The sequence below is a fragment of the Medicago sativa genome, chromosome 4 (genome assembly GCF_051527215.1).
Source record: "Medicago sativa cultivar Bolivia chromosome 4, Bolivia_mono, whole genome shotgun sequence".
Classification (NCBI taxonomy): domain Eukaryota; kingdom Viridiplantae; phylum Streptophyta; class Magnoliopsida; order Fabales; family Fabaceae; genus Medicago; species Medicago sativa.
This window is the reverse complement of record NC_140752.1, coordinates 4838397-4860262: the sequence shown is the minus strand read 5'-3', so window position 1 is coordinate 4860262 and position 21866 is coordinate 4838397. Positions and strand designations below refer to the sequence as shown.

Sequence of the window (21866 nt, the reverse complement as noted above, 5' to 3'; positions counted from 1 at the left end):
ACCTAGTTCTTTTGATTCTAAGAGTTGCACATATTGTTCTCTTCCCAACACCTAGCCTAACCACATATTAAAATACTTATGCTTAAGGTTTGTTGCTCTCACCTTTTGGCCAACTATTCAAAACATCCCGGCCTTCATCATGCAGGAGCTACATTGCTTGTATCTGCCAAGTTTACTCTTGTCAGTCCATAATATCTATCTTCAATTTCAACAGGTTATCGTTTTTACTTGCGTCAACATGTTTTTTACTATACTTGAAAACTTGAGATACAATATATTTAAACTGACGCAGGGTATTTTTAGTACATGATGCATACGTTTTCTTCTCTTGTTCATAAAAAGTTTTTTTTTTTTTTTTTTTTTTTTAAGGTTAGAGTGACCTTCGACTTCAGTTTTGTTTTTGATATTTATTATAAGCAACGACATTTTTTCCACACCTAATTTGCAAATTTTATTTTATGGTGTATGCATCATTATTCACTCCTCAAGAAATGTTGGAGTTTAATGCATATTCTAGGCTTAATATAACAATTGTGTTATTTGAACATCAAAATACTAGCAACATATGTGCATATCGGTGTCTCCTACTTTCTATCTTCTACACTTTACACGCATTTCAAAAATACACAAAAAAACAAAGGTCATTGTATTTGACATCAATATTTTGATATCCAAACATCATTTCTCTAATCTGATTTTCTTTTATGATGGTGAGGTGATCCCTTAAATTTCCCTTCTATATCAGTAAGATTGAGAAAAATACTATCATATATAACTGGTATTCTGGTATGAATATAACATATCCTTCTTTAGTTGGTATGATGCTGTTATAACATATGTGAAATTTTCACCTGGCAGATCACAGTTCAAGATATAAATTGTGTGAACAGCTGCAGGATCTAATTTCTCCAGCAATACTACCATGATCTTTTATATGTTTGCAGGTAAGACAAGCTTAATTTGTCTGTTGCACTTGCATTTTAATTTGAATGCACTATCTTACCGGTAGTCGATACCTAGATACCATTTCTGATTCTAATCAAAACTTCGGTGATATATTTTATGTGAATGGCCTGATGATAGTGTGTTTGCATGAAGGCCATTGCAGACCAGATATGTATTAGACATACTGGCTAACTTATACAGTGTGTTTTTCCCCGGCAGATCTTACAATATCTCTGTGCTTTCAAACCTCAAATTCCTGTGAGGAATCCAGGAAGGTATGGATATATATGTGATGGGCCACTGTTGAAATAGTTCGTGTCTTCGTTGGAAAATTTGGCACATGACGCTCTTTTGTATTGTAGGAAATCGGTCGGAGGACTATATTACTTGAGCTATTTGGATGATAATATGCTTTTAGGTCGTGCTGTTGGTGGAGGAGGTGTATTTGTGTTTACAAGAGCCCAATCACTTTACTAATGAGCATTGATCAGTAGTTTAAGACTTGAACTGCTTGTCTGCAATATAACAGTAACATTCGCCGAGCCGTCGTTTTGGAATTGGCCATAAGGAGAGTAAAAATTAGATTGGAGGCCTATAGCCCAAAAGGAATTCTCCTCATTGAACAGGGAAATAATATGCAATTGTTGTGATATTATTTGAACTTACTGCTTTATGGGGGGAGGGAGTGTTGTAAATTTGTTTTGTTTCTATTGAATTCATTTTCATCATTGTGTGTTAATATAGTTTGTGTTCAATGTAACTTTTGATATCAGATGTCAAGCTGATAGTTCTTTAAATTGTGTGCATTTAAATAGAGTATCATTTGAATAAAATTGTAAACAAAGGCTAAAAACATAGACATATATTATATGTTATACTTATATGTTATACTCTGAACTCTTAAGTAAAAAGCTTCCAACCCTGGCATTAAGATTGTATTTACCAAATAGTTCATCATACTTGAAATCTCTTAAGAGTTCCTTCTCGTCCTCGGGGTTCAATCTGATACTAAACGTATGTTTAGTAACATGGTGGGTTTATCAAAATCACAATGAGCCACGGCGACTCGCTGCTATTTTGCCAAACCACATTGATACTAAACCTGCACTAAATGGAACTTCGAACAATCCATAAAAAAAAAGTGTTCAGATCTATTGAAAATGAATGGAACTTGATGGTGGCAGTGACATGGTGATATACTGATATAAGATCTAAGGGTGATGAAATAAAGACAAAAGAATGTGATTCTGATTCTGGATGATGAGGAAGGTGATGGGACTGTTAGCCAAAATATGGGAACCAACCCATCCATTACTGCAACCTATGGACAAAAAAGTACCCTATGGCGTATGGGTGGTGAAATTAAAATAGATTGTATTGCTTTTCTAGTTTTGGCTAAAATTAAAATCATTGGTGGTTAGGTGGTAAAAAAGCAACAGTCAGCAAGAGCAACATCATCTTTCATCTCCAAATATTAATAATAAATAATATATAAATTATATTCAATTGTTAACCAACCAACCAACCAACTTCCATCATCATATCATAACATCATAATAATGACCACATGTTTGAAACTCCATTCTCATATTTTCATCCAACCTCCAATTTCTCTTCATTCTATCTATATATGAACAGAAGAGATAGAAGAAACTAATAGAAGAAATCTGTATGGAGAGTAAAAATTCAAAAGAGATAATTGATATAGAGAAACTTCCAGATCATGTGATTATAGAGGTATTCATAAGAACAGAAGTGAGTGATTGGGCACAAATATCATGTGTGAAGAAGCAGTGGGCTTCCCTTTTCTGAACCGAATGTTTCTGGCAAGCTGCTCTTTCTCACATCTATCCATTCACCAATCTTTCTCAAACTTGGCCTGGACCTATTCCACCAGGTTTAGCCAGAAGGTAAGTAAAACTTGATCAAAGATTGTTACAATCAGGATTCGAGTTCGGATTCTATATAGTTTATTGTTTATGCTTATATTAATGTTTCACAAATTGATATTGTATGTTGATGATTTCAGAAGGTTCATGGCCTTACATATAAGTCAACAAATATTTGCTTCTGATCCTGATATACAAGTGGATGAGATTGTTGGGCATAGTTATCTGTTTTTGAAAGAGCAGCTTCAACTTTCCATTATGCCTCCTCATGGTGGAATACTTCACGGAACCATGATTGGTATGGCATGCCCCACCTTCTTTACTTTTGTTGTTACACTTATATCTTTATGTCCTTTTGGTTTATCCCGTAACAACTCTTATGTCGAGTTTTGTAGGAGAGAGGTTAATATGGTCGCCCATAATCTAGCAAAGGCGGCCATATCAAACTGAATTGATCCTATGATTCTAATTGAAATGAATTAGTTCTCTAAGTTGGTTTATCTTGTTCTTGTTGGATTATATTATTATTGTTAATATGTATATCAATAGTTATTAGAACTTTGATCATTCATTTTATTTTTATTTAGCAGATCAGTTTATTGCCAATGGCAAGTCAAGAGACGTAGCCCATGAACTTGTATCTCGAATCTGGCTTGCTGTTCTTGACAATTTGGAAGAAAATCAGCATACCTTTTGCTTACTTAAACGCCTTGCACATGAAGGAGATGTAAGTTTAGTTACTAGTATTTTGCTTGTTTCTTCTAATGACACTTGCAATTTCATACCTATATATTTTTATCATTATTTCTTAGATTTGTGCAAAAGGATGAGATCTTTACTGGTTGCAATTATATAAGTCTTTCTTCTTCCTCATCAACATTTTGTCTCTTTGATCATGTAATTATTTTTGCAATAACTTTCAGCAGGTTTTTCTTCCATATCCTTACACTAGATCAGTCAAAGTTCAATGGAGGGTGTTTGAGAAGCTTTTTACTGATTTCCGTGATTACTTCAACCATGTAGATTATTATGATATGTTGGCATGTGCTAAAAGTAGGTTTCAGCCAATACCATCTGCTTGGTTAGGTTATTAGCAAACTGAGCATTTCCAAAGCATATTAAGTGTGTGTTTGCCATACCGTTGAAAATGAAAAAAACCACGTTTTGGCTAAAGCTCCAATTTGGAGCTTCTGCTTTTTCACGTTGGTTGTGCATTGGGTAGCGTGAATTGTGCATTGGGAAGTGGTTTCTAGCTTCCAAAAGCCTTCCCAAACACACACTAAATGTACAAGACCAATTATGTTGAAAATTATAGACCTTTATATATGATGACTACATGTCATTGGAGTACAAAATTTTTATAATGTACAAGACCAATTATGTTGAAAATTATAGACCTTTATATATGATGACTACATGTCATTGGAGTACAAAATTTTTATAACATAGTCTATAGTACAAAATAATTAGATGATTTGAACAAGTATTGTTGCTAAGAAAGATATATAACTCATGGAGCATAGGAATACTCTCACTTCACTGTGTTCACTCCATGCACAAGCTCCTTGTAAGCAAAAACACTGCTACATTAGTACATACATATCTAAAGCCTAATCTCTATATCTAAAAAACAAAACATCCTAAAAACCCTTGTTAAGGTCCATGATCCTAAACTATTTCAGTGTCTTTGTCATCAAGGTTAACTAATTCTTGACAACACCTGCAGAAAATAATTGCATCAATTAGATTCTCTTAAATGTTAAACTTTGATGCGTGCGCGTTTACAACAAACACTAAAACATTGTTGCTGCGTAAGTTAAACACAAGTACACACAACCACTGATTCACAACATTAAATCCATGTTAGACGGAAAAATAGGATTTTAGGACGAACCGAAAAAATCAAGTCTCAAGTGTTGGGATTCCAAAGATTTAGAATAGAATCCGATACAAAGGAGAAATTATGCAAATATAGTATTGAACGAGAGTTTTAGAGAGAAGAAGATAATTCTTGAAATGTTGATTGATTATCAAATGAGACACAATGTCTTCTTAAATACAACCATCAAGCTAAAAAGAGAAAAATGAATTAAAAGTAAAACTAATACTTAAAATAAACTAATTTACTCATACTTCTTTTGTCAAATTTTTTTTTTACTAATACTTCTAGTTCACTACTACTTAATTTCTGTTATGCAATTGAAACATCACATTCAGACTAAAAGATTTGCTTGTTGCAAGCTTTAGAAGCAAATTACCAACCCATTTACCAAACTTCAGATTTTCACACAACGGCCTAATCATTATTCTTCTCATAGATTTTACATGTATTGGACAAGACAGACTCCAGAAGTAATAGACAACCCAATAAGAAATTTTTACTCTTACAACCCGACAATCTGGACTTTATACGATCAAGCAAAGGACGCCAAAAATCTAACTTACGCGGATCTCCACCAATTGGTAGCCAAATAAATAAAAGGTAATCGGCCCAATTTACAAATTAAGAGCAGACGCTGCCTCCGCCATCCAAGAATCATGAATGTTAACTCCCACAAGCATATACTTTTGCGAAAATTAACCTTATAACTAGAGAAAAGACCAACCACCACTAAAGACTTCATCATAACATTTAGGCCTTCAGCCGCTAATAAAAATAGAAAAGGAGAAAGCGGGTCACTTTGTCTCAGACCACGTTCAAATTTAAATTCAGCCGTCAGACTGCCATTTACAAGAACAGAGGCCGAAGCCGTACTAATGCGCTCCATAATCCACTTGCCCCACAAGGTTGGGAAATTCATTTTTTTCATGACAGCTGCGAGATAACTCCAATCTATTGAATCAAATGTTTTCTCAAAATCAACTTTAAAAAGAAGCATATCTTTGTTCGAGCACCTAACATCTTCTACCAACTCATTTGCAATCAAAATTTCATCTAGAATTTGTCTACCATGAATAAAAGTTGATTGAGTTTCTGAAATTACACTACCCATAACACACCGCAATCTATTGGCAAACACCTTAGAAAGAACCTTATATAAACTTTCAATATGGGTCGAAAATCATTTAGACGTTGGGGACTCTCAATTTTAGGAATTAAAGCTATGAAAGTGTTATCAATACCTATTGAACATCATGTTTATTTATTGATTATCACAAAAAGTCTTCCATTGAAGATGAAAGTGGACAAAAGCTTTTCATTGCCTACAACTATGTTCTCTTTATATGCATGTAATTAATGGGAGAACAATGTATCAACAAAAAACATGTGATATATTTTTTTTAAAGAAGAAAACATGTGATATATAGCTAAAGTTAAACAGTTGGGGTAATAGACATTTTGATCCGTAAATGTGTAACGAGTAACAACAATAGTATTTTAATGTATCAAAGTTACAAATAGTTTCTGATTATACATTGTGTTAGTCAAAATAGTCTCTTATGTTATTGTCATATCTGTACTTATTTACTATCACATCAGTCTTTATATAAAAATAGTTGAAGTCAACGTTGAAGGATTATTTTGATGTCAATGACTATTTGGATTAATGAAATGCACAATCATATATTATTTTAAAATTTCGATATACTGGAGAACTATTCTGACTACTAATTGGACATTTATGAATCAAAATGACTATTATTCCTGTAAAGTTTGTAGATGCAAAGGCTTTATACAAGAAAACTATAATTTTCATCTATATATTTAAACATAAATTGTGAACAACGAATATATATATAGATCAACATAAAGTTGTGATTAATATTGCAAAAAGAATAAAGTTGTTATTAATGAATAACACATATATTTGAACATGCTCTCAAAAAAAACATATATTTGAACATGAACTGGATGGTTTTTTTTAAGGGATGATCTGGATAATTAAACATTTGAAGATTGTAGTAAGTTCAAAGTCATGGTTAATTACATTTCGCCAATGAGTTGCGAAAATTATATTTGTTAGTTATCTTTTTTTAGGAATATTTGTTAGTTATCTAGTATTAAACTTAAATGAACCATGTATATATTTTACCAAAAAAAAAGAAAAGAACCATATACTTGAAATCCGTAAATTCATCGAAGTTACCGTTATCAAAATTAGTTGTAAAAATTGTGTGTATTCACTGCGGTACCAGGGGGAGTAATAGAGCAGTTTGATTTAGTTAAATTTCTATAATTTTTTCTACAAAATCTATAAAAAAAAATGATTGAGATGTGAGAACTCATCTTATGTGTTTCATAATGGGGATTATGCTCTTTGATGTTGAGTGTGTTTGATTTGAATCCAAAATTGAACAAAAACTATCTAATTTGGGATTCAACTTACATTGTGTTTGCTTTAGCGATGAAAAGGCAAAAAGCGCGCGTCCATCGAGAAGCTCCAAATAACAACTTCACAATTTTCACGATTTCGCTACTTTAGGACGTGATATTTTAACGTGACATGATTTATAACTCAAATCTAAAGAGACACTTAGCCTATGTTTGATATCATGATCTTTCAAAAACTACACTTTATAACTTCGGCAAAATCAGAGTGTGTCATCGATTCTGACATGCCTATAGTAATAGTAATACTAAACATACAGTTACATCAAATTTTGAGATAAGTTCTTAAAATATGTCCAATAATGTATAAATGACATGATTTGATTGAATATATTCATAACATAAAAATGATTGTCTTGAATATATTTATTTAGTTTGATATTGAAATTAAACAAGTTTAAGAGGCTTTACTAGTAGTAAGGTAGTATAAGACTAAGAAGTTACATCAAATTTTGAGATAAGTTCTTAAAATATGTCCAATAATGTATAAATGACATGATTTGATTGAATATATTCATAACATAAAAATGATTGTCTTGAATATATTTATTTAGTTTGATATTGAAATTAAATAAGTTTAAGAGGCTTTACTAGTACTCCCTCCGTCCCGAATTAATTGACCCCTTGGCTCATTTCACACTTATTAAGAAAAATGTATAGATAAAGGGGAAAGTGGAATATATTGTATTGGGAATGATAAAAGTAGTATTATTTAGTGTTATATTGTATTGGGAATGATGAAAGTTGTATTGAAAATTGAAATGAGTCAATTATTTTGGGACACTTTTTTTTAGAAAATGGGTCAATTATTCCGGGACGGAGGGAGTAGTAAGGTAGTATAAGACTAAGAAAAAGAAAATCAAAACAAGTTTAAAGCGCGCGGGTTTCTGACAATATTCCTCTGATCTGAGCGTACGACGACACTGTCTTCCCTACTCTTTCTGTTTCTGTTCACTCTCTCTCTTCATAGGCTTTCGTGTTCCATTATTACATTAATGCTATTAATAAACGCATTTACTACTCCACCATTTTTTTATGTTTTAACTTTTCTTTTTCTTTCTTTCATTGGGAAACAAATCATACATTACATTACTCTCTCTCACATTTATTACTTACTTTCACTCTCCTCACTTCACTTCACTTCACTCTCCAAGCTCCAATCTAAGCTAAGCTAAGTTAGGGTTTTGCTCCTTTTCCTCATACTGTATTATCTTCATCAATGGAATAATCTTCTCTCTTATTCAAGGTTTCTTTCTTTCTTCCTTTCTTTCCCATTTTCATTTTTTTTTTTAATTTCATTCATCCTTTTGCTTTAAATTGATTCACCACTGTTCTACAACAAAATCCTCTGCACAACTTTATTGCATGCAACCCGCCTCTGATCTCTCTAAATGTTCAATGCTTTGCCTGTTTTATGCCAAAGGTAGACAAAATCAAACAAAAAAGTCCATTATCTTTTCTTTTTGGAATGAATCTACTTTCTTTTAAGAGGCTTAAAAAACAAGATACTTTTCAAGTTTTTTTTTTTGTTTTTTTTGTTTCAGGCACATTTTTTACTAGTTTTTGCTATGTCATTCTTGTGATCTATATCAATTTGAAAGGGATGTTTTTCCATGAGGGTTATTATTAGGCTCTGATATGGTATCAGAGCCTATTGACCGGGCAACTCATTTATATACACACATCAAGCCCAATAGTGTTGGGTGTGACAGGGTGTATTGGAAAAACCCAAGTCCCACAAAGAAAAGATAGGACTTTTCGTAAGAGTTTATAAAGAGTGACAACTCTCCCCTTACAAGCCGGATTCGTAAGGATGTGTTAAACCCATAATAGAAACTATGTATGTCATAACTACACCATTAGATCACACTAATCATCACTAATGTCTTGTAATGGAAGCTGCTTTATTTTTGGCTTTTAGGCCTTTCATCAAGTTAAAAGATTGTTTTCTTCGTTTCAATTTTTTGTGTTTTTAGCTCATTTTTGTTAAGCAAAAACTCTTTGTTGGTTGGGTTGGTGCTACACTACTGTCTATTAGTATTACTTTGGTCTGTTAGTTATCAATATTACTCATTCTCTTTCTGTTTTGATGTGATTGTAGGTTTTAATCTAATTTTTTTGTAGTATTGGGCTGTGGCTTAGGGTAGTTTGTTTTTTAAAGGTGAGGTGGTAAAGCATGGATTTTTTGAAGATTAAAAAATTTAGGAAATCTCAGAAAGCAGGTGTGGAAAAAGATTTGGTAGACAAGGCAGTGCCTGAGCCTGAGGAATCAAAGCCCAACACTGGTGGTCCTGATCAGTGTAAGTCAGAAAATGTCGATTCTTGTGCTGATGCTGAGGACGACGATGATTTTATTACCAATGAGGTAAAGAGGAGGCTCAAGGAATTGAGAAGAAACAGTTTTATGGTGTTGATTCCTGAAGAAGATTCATGTCTCGAGGAAGGGGAGGATGAAGAGGAAGAGGGAGAGACAGGACCAAATGAATGGAGGGATGTGGAGGCAGAAGGCCAGCAATGGTGGCGAGGCTTTGATGCTGTTTTTGAAAAGTACTGTGAAAGAATGTTATTCTTTGATCGGATGAATGTGCAGCATCTTAGTGAAATTGGAAAAGGTAGTTTTTTTAGCTCTTGCTTCTTTTTTAGGTGAAACGGGAGGGTAGTGAAAAAAGAAAAAAAAATCATTTTTAATCTACCCCATATTTAGATCTTTTAAGTGTCATGATATCCTATCAATTAGAGTTTGATTTTCACAAGAGTTTTCATTATTATTCCTGCTACATGAGTTGCATGATGCTTAAATGGGTGCTGGCATTTTGAAACTTGGATGCTGCCTGGATTCATTTCAATTTATTAATAACTTTGAGGATAGGAGAGTTGTGCTTCATCATCCCAACACCAACATAATCCTGATTTTAATTGGAGTTAAGGGAATTATGTTCCACATTTTGAACATGCCTAATCTGAATATAATGTCAGTTTATCAAATGTGTTATATTTGGAGATAGTTATCAAGATTTTATCTTTTAACACATGAAAATTCCTGTTGCTAACAAAATGTACTATTTCTGTTATCTCCTGTCCACATTTATCAAATCTCATAATATGAAACATATTCTCTGTGTCAGGTTCACAGAACACTTCAACTCCATCTCCAAGATCTACATCAAAGAAGCTGGCATCTCCCCTTCGGTGTCTTTCCTTGAAAAAATTTGAAGGACCTGATGATGAGACTGAACATCTTCAAGAGCTTGAAAATATTCCCTACTTGGATATTGAAACGGCATATGTAGGTCAAATATGCTTGACTTGGGAGGCTCTTCATTGTCAATACTCTCATATGAGTTATAAGATATCTTGGCAACATGAGAATCCTACCTGTTACAGCCGTAGTGCGCAGGAGTTTCAACAATTTCAGGTTCTATTGCAAAGGTTTATTGAAAATGAACCTTTTGAGCAGGGCCCTCGACCTGAAATTTATGCTCGCTCTAGGAACACTTTGCCTAAACTACTTCAGGTTCCAAATATACGAGGTGAATTTTCTGTAAATTATCTAAACCCATATGTGGCCTGTCCCATGGATGTTCCTGAAGTTATTTAGTATAAAAGAAATATTGGTCATTTTGTAATGTAATTCTGCATTTATGTTTCTGATGTTTATGTTTGTATGATTAAGTGTTTAAGCTAATGAATGGATTCAGGTTCAGATCATGAAGTAACAGATGAGTCAGATATCAGAGTTCTTGCTCCAGATCTTATCAGGATAATTGAAAACTCTATCCTTACCTTTCGTTTATTCCTGAAAAGGGACAAGAAAAAGTCAAGCGTTATCAACCTGTTTGGAAATCAGAATCAGCTCGCCACTCCTCTACAACAGGTTCAGTCTACTCTTGAGAAGGTAAATTCTGATTCTTTACCTTGTGATCCAACTTTGGAATTTTATATTATATATTCGTCAACATTTGAAGCACACAGATATCTATTTAGCTTTTAGAATGTTACACTGCACTACGTATTATTAATTCTAGTTATCTACATAAATTGCTATATGATTAACTTTTAAGGTTTGATCCAAATGGTTCTTCTTTAATATGCTTGTTCCAATGGTTAAATGCTAATCAGGCTTATTATCAGCAAATATATGTTAACTATTGGTTATACTTTGAGGATCTGAGAACTTTTTCTGCTTTTAATCCAAGTGCAGGACAGCTTATTGGGAGGGGGTTTCTTGTTTTGACGAAATAGAATTAGGTCTATCAATATTTACTTCCTACTGCCCATATGATCTAAAGTTTTATGCACTACCATCTTTAGCAAATTCTGTTGTCCAGAATTTACTTTTCTATTGTTAAAGATGAAGTTGGAAGTTTAGCTATTTATTTTGATTTAGTGCTTGTCTTCATGGATAATCAGTTTTTGATTAAGATAATGTGAACATTATTTTCATTTAAATGCAGAAAGTGGTGAAACTGAAGGAGCTAAGGAAGAAGGGTTGGAGAAAAAATTCTTGGCCCCAAAAGCATGAAGAAGTTCAACTATTGCTTGGCCTTATTGACGCGAAAATCTTATCAAGGGTTCTAAGAATGACTAGGATGACTAGAGAACAGCTGTTTTGGTGTGAAGAAAAGATGAAAAAACTTGATTTATCAAATAATAGGTTAGAGAGGGATCCATGCCCCATTCTATTCCCTTGCTAATCACAGTCTTTAGTTCTTTATGTTATGAATGTTTAGGGAAGGTTTGTGGATTATGTATGAGTATGACAGGGCATAGCAAGGCTTTTCTGCTATATCAAATGTAGTATTGTTCTGTAATATTTGTGAGTTTCTAGGTTGTCTTTTTGTATAATTCTTAGTGTAACGAAGATCATTATGGATTACTCTTGTTGGTTCTTAGACTTGTGATTTAGTCTATGTTTGGAAAATTAAAGAAACATGTTTATGGCCATTTGCAGCTGCAGTTGTTAGTGTTGTTAAAGACGCATTAGAATTGCCTTTGGAATGTGAGATTAACTGTGTTTGTTGGATACACATTTGAAAAATGACAAGTATTAGCAGAAATGCTGTGTTGTGGCAGAATGTTAACAGTCAAATTTGATTTAGAAACCATATTAAGTTGGAAATTAATTCCAAGGGTTGTTTAAAAGTTACAGGAGTCGCTTTCCCGTGTGATTTGTTGCAAGATTATCTACACAGTTTGATTTACCATCCCTCTATAGTTTCTAAGCTAGCTTGCTGCGACATTATGTAGTAACGCAATTTTGTAAGCAAAAGGAGAATATTTAAAGTATAGTGGTTCACAAGCTATCACTGCTAGTGTCTTAATTAAAACTATACCTTTGTTCAAAAATTAAAACTATACCTACTTCTGTTAGATGATTTTCTTGAATACATTGAATGATCATTTTCAATTTGAATATGAAGACACATAAAATCTACCATAATTATTATTATATCAAGGATCATACTAATAATTGTTCTTGTTATGGATTCATAGAGGGAAATAAAAGACAAACTTTATGTCGAAAAGAACTCTTCAACTTTAACTACAGCACAATTGATTATATATGCATTGTATATGAAAATTACACATGAATGAAATACAAGCAGGGCTAAACCAATCCTCATAAAAAAAAACGATTAATGGCCGGCTTGATTTTCATGTGTAAAAGTTGGACGATGCTAAAGAGTGTCCCTTGTGCATTGGCTAAACATTTAAAACAAGCAAGTTTTTCATAAAAAAAATGGTGTAATCATTACTTGGTCAAAATAACATTTTATATTTTCAAGACAACATTTATATTTTTTGTGAATTCCTTAACCAATACCTTAAGATATAAGTTAGCAAAACCCATAAAAGTTTTAGACAAATATTTAACATAACAAATCATATGTTTTTAACATAACAAATGATGTGAATGTATGATTGGATAATTGTGTAAAACTTAACTTTTATACATAGACAAATAATGTGTGTCTTTTTGGTGAATACAAGTATTGTGTTTTTATCTAAAATAAAATAAAACGTATTACATGATCAATTTATAAAAAAATTTGAAATAAAAAATATGATGAAGAAATGAAAAGTGGTGAAGTTTGAAAATAGGGGATGAAATTGGTAAAATATTAAAAAGAAGTAATTAAAATTGGAATTAATTGTTTTGTCATCCTTTTGACTAGGAACAAAAAAACAAATTAGAAGAACAAAACAAACGCGTTTGTTGATAAAAAAAAAAAAAAAAACAAAAGAAGAACAGGCCGTCAGGAAAAGAAAAATCTAAGAAGAAGAAGAAGAAGAACGCGTTTGATCATAGATAAAGAATTGTTGTTGTAAAGTAGAATAGAAGTAAGAAGTTGTTGCAAATATCTGATCTGACAGACAGTAGAAAGAAGAAACAATTATTCGAAATTCAGATTGGATTAGAAAGAAAGATGAATAATAATAGCAGCGAAGTAGTTGTTGTGGAAAGAAAAAGAATTGGAAATGGAAACAGCAATGAAATTGGGAAAGCGTTAATTGCGTTGGTATGCGGCACACTTGTTTACTATCATTGCGCTTTCAAGAATTCTGCTATTGTTTCTCTTTTCTCTGATGTCTTCATTGTTCTTCTTTGTTCTCTTGCTATTCTTGGTCTTCTCTTTCGTCAAATGACCATCCAGTATGTTATGTTAATCTTTCTTCAATTTCTTCAATTTCAATTAGGGTTTCATTCAATTTCAATTTCAATTTCAATTTTATACTTGTATTTCAGAGTTCCTGTTGATCCTCTTGAGTGGCAAATTTCTCAAGATACAGCTAATACTATTGTTGCTTCTTTTGCTAATACTATCGGTGCCGCTGAATCTGTTTTGAGGGTTGCTGCTACTGGTCATGACAAGAGACTCTTTTTTAAGGTTTGTATTTCTAAACTGTATCAACAACGGACTCACATGTGGATGATGATACTACAAGTGATTGAATTGAATGTCACTACATGTGTTTGTGTATGACATTTCTTCAATCTCAAGTGTCAGTCAATGTCGTGTTCGGGGCTGGACACGCCTTCAATCTCAAGTTCTGGTGTTTCATAGGTGTGGACCCTTTTTTATATTTCTAACTTCAAACTCATCTACCAATGATTACAGGTCATTCTTTGCCTTTATGCATTATCTGCTCTTGGAAGACTGGCTTTGGGTATTACTATCGCCTATGCTGGTTCGTACCTTTCTACTTTGCCTATTCTAGTTTTTATACCTCTTTTCAATTCCATTCATTAATCATCACTATTCAATTAGGAGACTTCTTGTTTGTTAGTTAGTAACTGTTTTGGTTAGTTAGAAGTTTGCAGATTCAATCAAGCCTATTTTTTTTTTCCCCATAGGCAAATGAGGGTGGTTAATTTTTTAGGGGGAGGGGGAGTTTGGTAGTTGGAGGGGATTAGGACCTCCTTCATCATAATCCTTCAGGGTCCCAACCCATATTAATCGGTTACACATTCGGGGTCAATAAAACCTATAAATAGAGCACCATTTTACCATTTTTTGTCATATGATTCCATTGTAGATTATACTACCTATGTAGCTATGTATGCTCCTTTCCTTTTTCTCCCATTTTGATTCCTAATACTTTCTTAACATTCATTCTGATTCTGTTTAATAATATTTTGCCAACTGAATGTAAAAACTTAATTTATATCTAATCATCTATAGTATATGAAAATCATAATTGCAATACCAACAGGATGTGACACGGTTGGTAGATAATTAGGTTAGTCCTTGTACCGTGGTCTGAGGGGATACCCAGAGTTTACTCAAAAATATTTGAAAGTAATAATTAAAATAGGCAAACTCCTGATCAAGGGGACTGGTGGTGAGAGCCCTTGTGTTTCATTTCTAACTTCTAATGATAATGCTGCTCTGGTTTTTTAGTTTCAGTAAGAACATAATATTGGACATTATGAAAAAGTAAAGCAGTCACCTAGTAAAATTAATTCCCTCTTATAATAGACAGGGGAAAGGTTTTACAACAACAATCAATCGAATTTTAATTCTTTATGTTGAATAGAAATATTTGCATGTATGTTAGTCAATCTGCTTTTCCTTTTTCTTAAAAAACATAAATAGTTAAATGCTGGATCACTTTCATAGCATCTCTAGTATTCACAAGTTTATTGTGGTGAATATTTATGATGTCTTATATTGGGATTTACTTCCCCTAAAGTTAGCAACTTACTTTAGAGTGTAGAGTGAGCATTAACAACCATTTATGAATAAATCAATAGATATTGCACGTATATGTATAACTAATCATGAGTGTGATTATGATGTATATCAAACCTTGATTTTTTTTCACTTCACTAACTATTTACTTTTGGAATGTCTAAACCGTGTAGTCGATGAGTTTTATGAATCTCACTTAGTGGTATGCTGTGATGAATTACAGTACATAACATATCGTTACCTGTTTTGTTTGGAACAGTCTCTAAGAACTGTAAACATCCCACATTAATTAAAAAAAAAACAATGAACTGAGTAAAATGGATCTTTCAGGTTTATGACTTGATTTAAGTGGGTACAACGAAAAACATGTCCTTTTATCATCTATCAATGGGCCGGGAGCTCTACTATTTTCATTGTTTCCATGTTCAGCTGTCTGGATTCATTGCTCATAATGGTTGTAGAGTATGACTAACATTTCGTTAATACAGGATTGTGCTTGTTTTGTCTTTACATGTTCGCTGAATGTTCTCAATCAATCAGCTCGTGTTTAGCTTGGTTCTTGGGAAGAAGAAATGATACTGGTGAAGAACAAGACACAATCATGTAACCTGTTCATTTTGTACATTTTTTTTCTAGGGTGATTCTGTTGTTATATTAAAATAAAGCTTGTGAATAATATTGTGAATATAGCATTCCAAAAGAAACTATTAGGAGTAAACTTCCATTTTGATATCAAGGTTTTCAGAGAATGAATTGATGGTATTGTTACATTTTATATAGTCAATCGAGTCTTACTATTTCAAAAGATACAATTTATTACGACCAAATCAATGTCGTGCAATGTTCACATTTTTTTTTATCAATGGATTACTTTGATGTCATTTGTACATCGCATGTCAGGTTTTATGTTTTAAAGATTTTACGAGATCCACTAAATCACTACTCCCTCTCCCTCTCCCTCTCCCTCTCCCTCTCCCTCTCCCTCTCAACAATTGAAGCAAAATAAATGGAACAATGGACAACAAATGAAGCAAAATAAATGGAGCAAAGTTGGACCCCTAAAAGAAACTCCATTATTTGCAGTTTAAATGGAGAAGTTGAGAACCAATTACATCATATAAGAGTAATGTTTTCGCTTAAAATATCAATATTTTCAGACACAACATTGGTTGCATCACTGCCCCATGCTATTATCACACCAACATCAAAAAAGTTCGAACCATTAATCACGATGAACGGATGGGTTGTTATAACTGCAACAAAGGGAATGATGGAGCAGGAGGGATCTGGTCGTTTGAGTGCACTTTGAGGAGGTTGAGTAGTAGTGTCTCGCTCTGTTTGCTATGCTTTCTTGGATATATCATTGCTTAATCATGCCGCCTGCTGCAAAAGCAGTAGTGGAGGAGAGCAACAGGAAGAAACCTTGTGGCATAATGAGATGGTGGCGAGGCTAAGATAAGCATTCATGTCATGTGGTGGCAGTGGCTTCGCTGGTTAAAGGCACATCACCATGGAGCTAGGGAGAGGGGAACCATCTTGTGCAGTAGTGACTCCACCGTAATGTGGTCTTAATTAATTAAATGTTTTTTCTACTTTTTTAGAATGATAATCCAACACTTGAGATAAGTTATGTATAACACATTTTCTGGGTCAAAAGATTCAAGATTGAAAGAGAGCAACGTCCAAGTCATACCACATCTACACAGAATCAGGGCAATGTCTCACGTGACATACAAAATTACGAACCTCAATACGTGCTATTGCAAACTTAGTCGAGGGACTAATTTGACTACTTTAAAGAGTTTGTTTTTAATTATTGCAATGCAATTATAGGCATTTGGTATGCTTTAGGTGGTATTCAATTTTTTTTCTTCCTACGTTCTTTTGTAAATGAAAACAGTCGTGAAATTTTGGTTGATTTCCGATCCTAACAGGATGCATATTCTAATTAGACAGGGTATGGTTCCAAAATTAAATCATGCATTGGTGCTGCAACTCAAAACATACATTCTCTTTATAGTGAAAAGATGAATGAAAAAGAGAAAAAAAACACAGAAAGAACAACATACAAATTAGAATCGAATTAGATGCAACAGTATTAGCTATACATCTTACGAGTTATGCGGAATGTATTCTCTCCATTAGAATTCTCCAGTGACAACATCTAAACAATCAAACATGAGAGAACAGAATATTATAACGAAAAAAGAGAAAATTGAGTTCTATGGTTGAAACACTGCAATTGAGAAAAAAATGGAGAATTCTAATGGAGAAAATCTATCCCTACAGTAATGACGAGCGACAATAATTTATAATTAAAAATCGATTCCTAGCTGCATTAAGAATCAACATAGCTAAATGATCATCATAAATACGTATTGAAGAATATGCTGATGCATTATACACAACATAACTTTTTTTGTTTCTTTATAATAACCTCTATTACTACTTAGATCTTCTGATTGTGTGCAATTATGTTCCCTAATTTTAACAAAATCAAAGGACCATATATATATATTTTTACTCAAGAGAGTCAGAAACATTATATTGAGAGAACCGATACAATTAGATTGCATATTGGAGTTATGAGGGAAAGAAACAGAAGCACATAAAACTCCTCCCTACTCATCCTTTCTCTTTTGATGAGGTCATCGCGAATCAAAATCGAAACCTCAAAATTACAAGATCAGCTAACTACCTGGTTAGTAGGAGTGACCATTGTCATTGTGAAATAGCCATCCAATTTTTGAAACCCGGTATGAAGTTACAGTATTTCTTAATTTCAAAAAGATGAAAAACCCAGTCATCCCTATTAAGACTATAAGGAAATACCCTTCTGGACAACCAGTATGTCTTTCCATGCTTCATAAAACATCCAGGTGATTCCAGAGGATGGCATTACCTTTAAACAGCTTGCACCCCAACCTCTGTATAGACCCTTCAGACCTTCTTCTCGAATAACTTCCGACAATGCTGCTGCCATGTTTGGTGGGCACTTACCTTGCAATGCTCCCACCATCAGACGCTTTCTAGCTACCTCCAATGGAAAGCTAATTGTACTGGCAGTAAAACCTGGGTGTGCAAAAACAATTCTGTTAGCCCGAATCAATTTGTATCGCTGTGTACAAAAGTTTAGTTCACGTGTCACATTGCATAGATATGAACCTTAAAAAGGACACAAATTGCAAAGAAAAATATGCATAAAGAGAAACTTTGGAAAAATACATTGCCAAGTACATGGTATCACTATCCCGTCTCCGTTCATTAGATATACGATTAAAACCGGTACACCTTGACAATTTTTTTTTAATCGGCAAATTTTATTAAGAGCAAAGCCTGCACAAGACGCGCAAAAGCTAGCAACAAACACCTTGACAAACTATGTCTCTGCCTTTGGGTTATAAAAACAGTAATAGGAGACGAGACAAAAATTTTCATAAATATAAATATTTCATGCCATTATATGGTTCCTACAATATGATCGGTTGATCGTGTAAAGGACAGAGCAAACCAAAGAGCTGTAAACAAAGAGAAACATAGAGAATGTCTCACCTGATAGAGCTCCAATTATAAGCATCTCCGGACGATTTAAAGACTTCTTATTTTTGGTCAGGCAGTAAGATTTCTTTATTGTGTCATACATGAAATAATAACAGGTACTGTATGGAAGCATGCCAACTAGAGTAGGTGATAAACCAGCATAAAAAGCGCCGATACCACCATCTTTATAAATATTTCTAATTGCAGCGCCCAAATTAGGGTATATTTCAGGACTTATAGTTAACCGATCCTGGAATAACAAATCCAAAGAGAATTAGGATTAAAAACAAGAGCAAAAGAGAAGAAAGCTAAGTTCAACATCTTCGTGTCTTGGTCACTATTTTGTTTTTGGTATGATGTTTTGGTCATTATTAACTCGACAATACATAAGAGTACTCCGTCCGTTCCGTTCCTTAATAAATGTCGTTTTAAGTATTTATGTGGTTACTTTTTACCCTTATCTCTCATTAATCATTTCTTCCCTTATCTCTCATTAATTATTTGAGAAGTTTAAAGAGAAACTTATTATCATACATCCACTCCTCAAAAGCTTATTTTATTAATTATTTGAGAAGTTTAAAGAGAAACTTATTATCATACATCCACTCCTCAAAAGCTTATTTTATTGCCAAAGTACAATTAATGACGTATGTTGATGCCCGATTGTTTCACTATATAATAAATTAGTGTAGCATATTTTGTTGTTAACATCCCTTTTTCTTTAGGACCTTAATGAGGAGAGAGATTAAATGGATGAAGCGGGAAAAGTGGACGATGAGGGTAATAGGAACAATTTTATTAGACAATCTCATCCTTGATAACCGGAAAAAAATAAAAACGGCATACGTTAAGGAACGGAAGGAGTATATGATATTGATTGACGTCCAAAGACAATTTATACAATTTATTTATTTTGCATTTGTAATTTGTTATCTTAAACATTCAAATGAGATAGATACCTTCAAAACTTCTAGGGGATGGCATGCAAGTGTGCTAGCAATTCCTGCAGCTGCCCCAGCCACAGCAGTTGGTGAAATCCAAGATAAAGACAAGCTCAAATTAATGGAACCTATCTGCAACTTAGGAGATTCATTTTGTTCCCATTTCTCTTGCAGTGATGCCATCCCCCGTTTTGTCCACTCAAATGTACCAAACTCAATGGCTTGTGTTGGAACTATACGAATCATATTGATCATGTTTCCAGCCCACAATCCTTGCCATCCCTGCTGATCTACAACCTGAATGAAACTACCTGCGATATTTCTCGACCCAACACCAACTACCATTCTTGTCCTGTATGTTGAAATAATAATGTAAAACATTTCACTAACACATACAGCTAGTTAGCAACTTTGTTTGAATGTAAAATTGAAGCCTTACTTAGATTTTACATGATTTGTATCTTTATTCAATTACATAATTGCACTCAGTTGTCAACAGTAGATAGTGGAAAATAAAACTTTGTTCAAATTATCCTACGCTATAGTGCTATAGCGTACAAAGAGAATACCATCAAAACTGGAGGGGTAGCAATGAAAGTGATAATAAATACAAAAGGGGTGGTCAATAAGGAAGGGATCAGTGTTGTTAATTGTGAAAAATTGTGGTTCCGATGTGCTACAGAGTTACATAACCGCGCAATAGCCATTATTTGACAAAACTTTGTACTAAATAGTATATCGCGGAACAATGGCTAGCTACTTGTTCAAGTTCTGCTATGTAATAGTGCTATAGCGTGCGAGACTATAGTTTCTATGAGACAACACTGGTAGGGGTCATGCAAGTGTTAAATTGAATAGAATAGAATAGAATACCTGATGGTTTCAAGAGGAGCAAGAATAGCTTTAGTCATAGCACCAGCTAGGGCGCCGCTCATAAACTCACGAACTTCTCTCTTATCTAAAAAATCCTGCACAACACAAACAATTCAATTCAATTCAATTATTATTATGAATTATTACGAATGAAATTGAATAATAAAAGAGAGTAGACCACCTGTGCTTGGTGAGGAAGTTGAAATCGAAAAGCGTTGGGAAGAATATCAACATCTTTGAGGATAGCGTATACATCACCAAACACACCATTGCTCTTTTGGTGGTGAGAGAGTGAAGAAGATGAAGATGAAGATGAAGATGAAGAAAGGGTTTTGGTTTCTGTGTTTGACGACATTCTTCTTCTTCTCTTCTCTTCTTTGTGTTTGGGTTTGGGTTTGGGTTTGGTGGGTTTTAGTTAGTTTCGAACAAGAAAGAGTAAAGTAAGAACAGAACAGGCTTGGTCAATGTAAAACCCTAGAAGCCGTTTGATTCATCTCAATCTCAAACTCAAACTGTTGCATTGCATTGCATTGCATGTACTACTTACTTTTTCACTTGGTGTGTGTTTGGTATAGCGGCGGCGAGAATTGATTTTGATAGAATTGAGTTTGAGAGAATTGATTTTGGTTAAAAGTGAGTTTGAGGTGAATTGATTTATGTTTGGATACACTTGTTTAAAAATGATTCTTATGAGTTGATGTTGTTTGGATAGTTTAAATTAAAATTGATTTTGAATGTAAAATGACGAAACACCCCTAAACATAAAATTTATCACATTTGCAAAGGCTACTGGACGTGTGATAAAAAACATTACTACAACCCAACCCAACTTTCAACAAAAAAATAAAATAAAAGTGTGATTCTTTTTTTCAACAAAAAACACTACAACCTAATAAAAAAGAAAAAAATTATGTTTACACTCTTGTTTCTGTTGCTTTCTTTTTTCTTTTCTCCATAGCCTTCTTTCATCTATCAACACCGATTCTTCTTCCTACATCTCAATAATTTCAACATAGTGAAATTCAGAGGGGAATTAAAATCCCTTCTTTAATGGTTTCATGATTTATTTTATGCCTTGCAGAGAGATAGTCAGATCTGTGTGTGGTTGTGAGTTTCAGAGGTAAAAAGTGCAAGATCTGGGTGAGGTGAAGAA

At 33.5% G+C, this 21866-nt stretch overlaps 3 protein-coding genes and 1 pseudogene across 7 annotated transcripts; 3 read left to right on the top strand and 1 right to left on the bottom strand.

Annotated features, from left to right (window-relative positions):
* Window positions 1–2086: 2086 nt before the first annotated feature.
* On the top strand, window positions 2087–4269 carry LOC146925663 (uncharacterized; annotated as a pseudogene). Its single transcript, XR_015007916.1, has 4 exons — window positions 2087–2855; window positions 2975–3132; window positions 3425–3561; window positions 3761–4269. The product of XR_015007916.1 is annotated as an uncharacterized LOC146925663 (transcript).
* Window positions 4270–8067: 3798 nt separating this feature from the next.
* On the top strand, window positions 8068–12108 carry LOC146925662 (DUF1666 family protein (DUF1666)). Of its 4 annotated transcripts, none has more exons than XM_085706814.1 (5): window positions 8068–8410; window positions 9266–9776; window positions 10290–10694; window positions 10863–11059; window positions 11619–12108. In XM_085706814.1, exons 2-5 carry the CDS (start codon window positions 9341–9343, stop codon window positions 11856–11858), a joined length of 1278 nt encoding a protein of 425 aa, XP_085562940.1. In that variant the 5' UTR covers window positions 8068–8410; window positions 9266–9340; the 3' UTR covers window positions 11859–12108. The 4 variants fall into 4 exon arrangements, with proteins under 4 accessions (XP_085562940.1, XP_085562941.1, XP_085562943.1 ...); XM_085706815.1 differs by having other exon boundaries at window positions 8073–8410; window positions 9289–9776; XM_085706817.1 differs by having other exon boundaries at window positions 8184–8410; window positions 9326–9776.
* Window positions 12109–13280: 1172 nt separating this feature from the next.
* Window positions 13281–16063, top strand: LOC146925661 (Reticulon family protein). Its single transcript, XM_085706813.1, has 4 exons — window positions 13281–13819; window positions 13913–14054; window positions 14286–14355; window positions 15848–16063. The coding sequence occupies exons 1-4, from the start codon at window positions 13593–13595 to the stop codon at window positions 15964–15966; spliced, it is 558 nt and encodes a 185-aa protein (XP_085562939.1). The 5' UTR covers window positions 13281–13592; the 3' UTR covers window positions 15967–16063.
* Window positions 16064–17836: 1773 nt separating this feature from the next.
* LOC146925660 (Mitochondrial substrate carrier family protein) lies at window positions 17837–21126 on the bottom strand. Its single transcript, XM_085706811.1, has 5 exons — window positions 20895–21126; window positions 20714–20808; window positions 19859–20192; window positions 18912–19149; window positions 17837–18431 (listed from the first exon to the last, which is right to left on the bottom strand). Exons 1-5 carry the CDS (start codon window positions 21066–21068, stop codon window positions 18178–18180), a joined length of 1095 nt encoding a protein of 364 aa, XP_085562937.1. The 5' UTR covers window positions 21069–21126; the 3' UTR covers window positions 17837–18177.
* Between the last annotated feature and the right edge of the window lie 740 nt (window positions 21127–21866).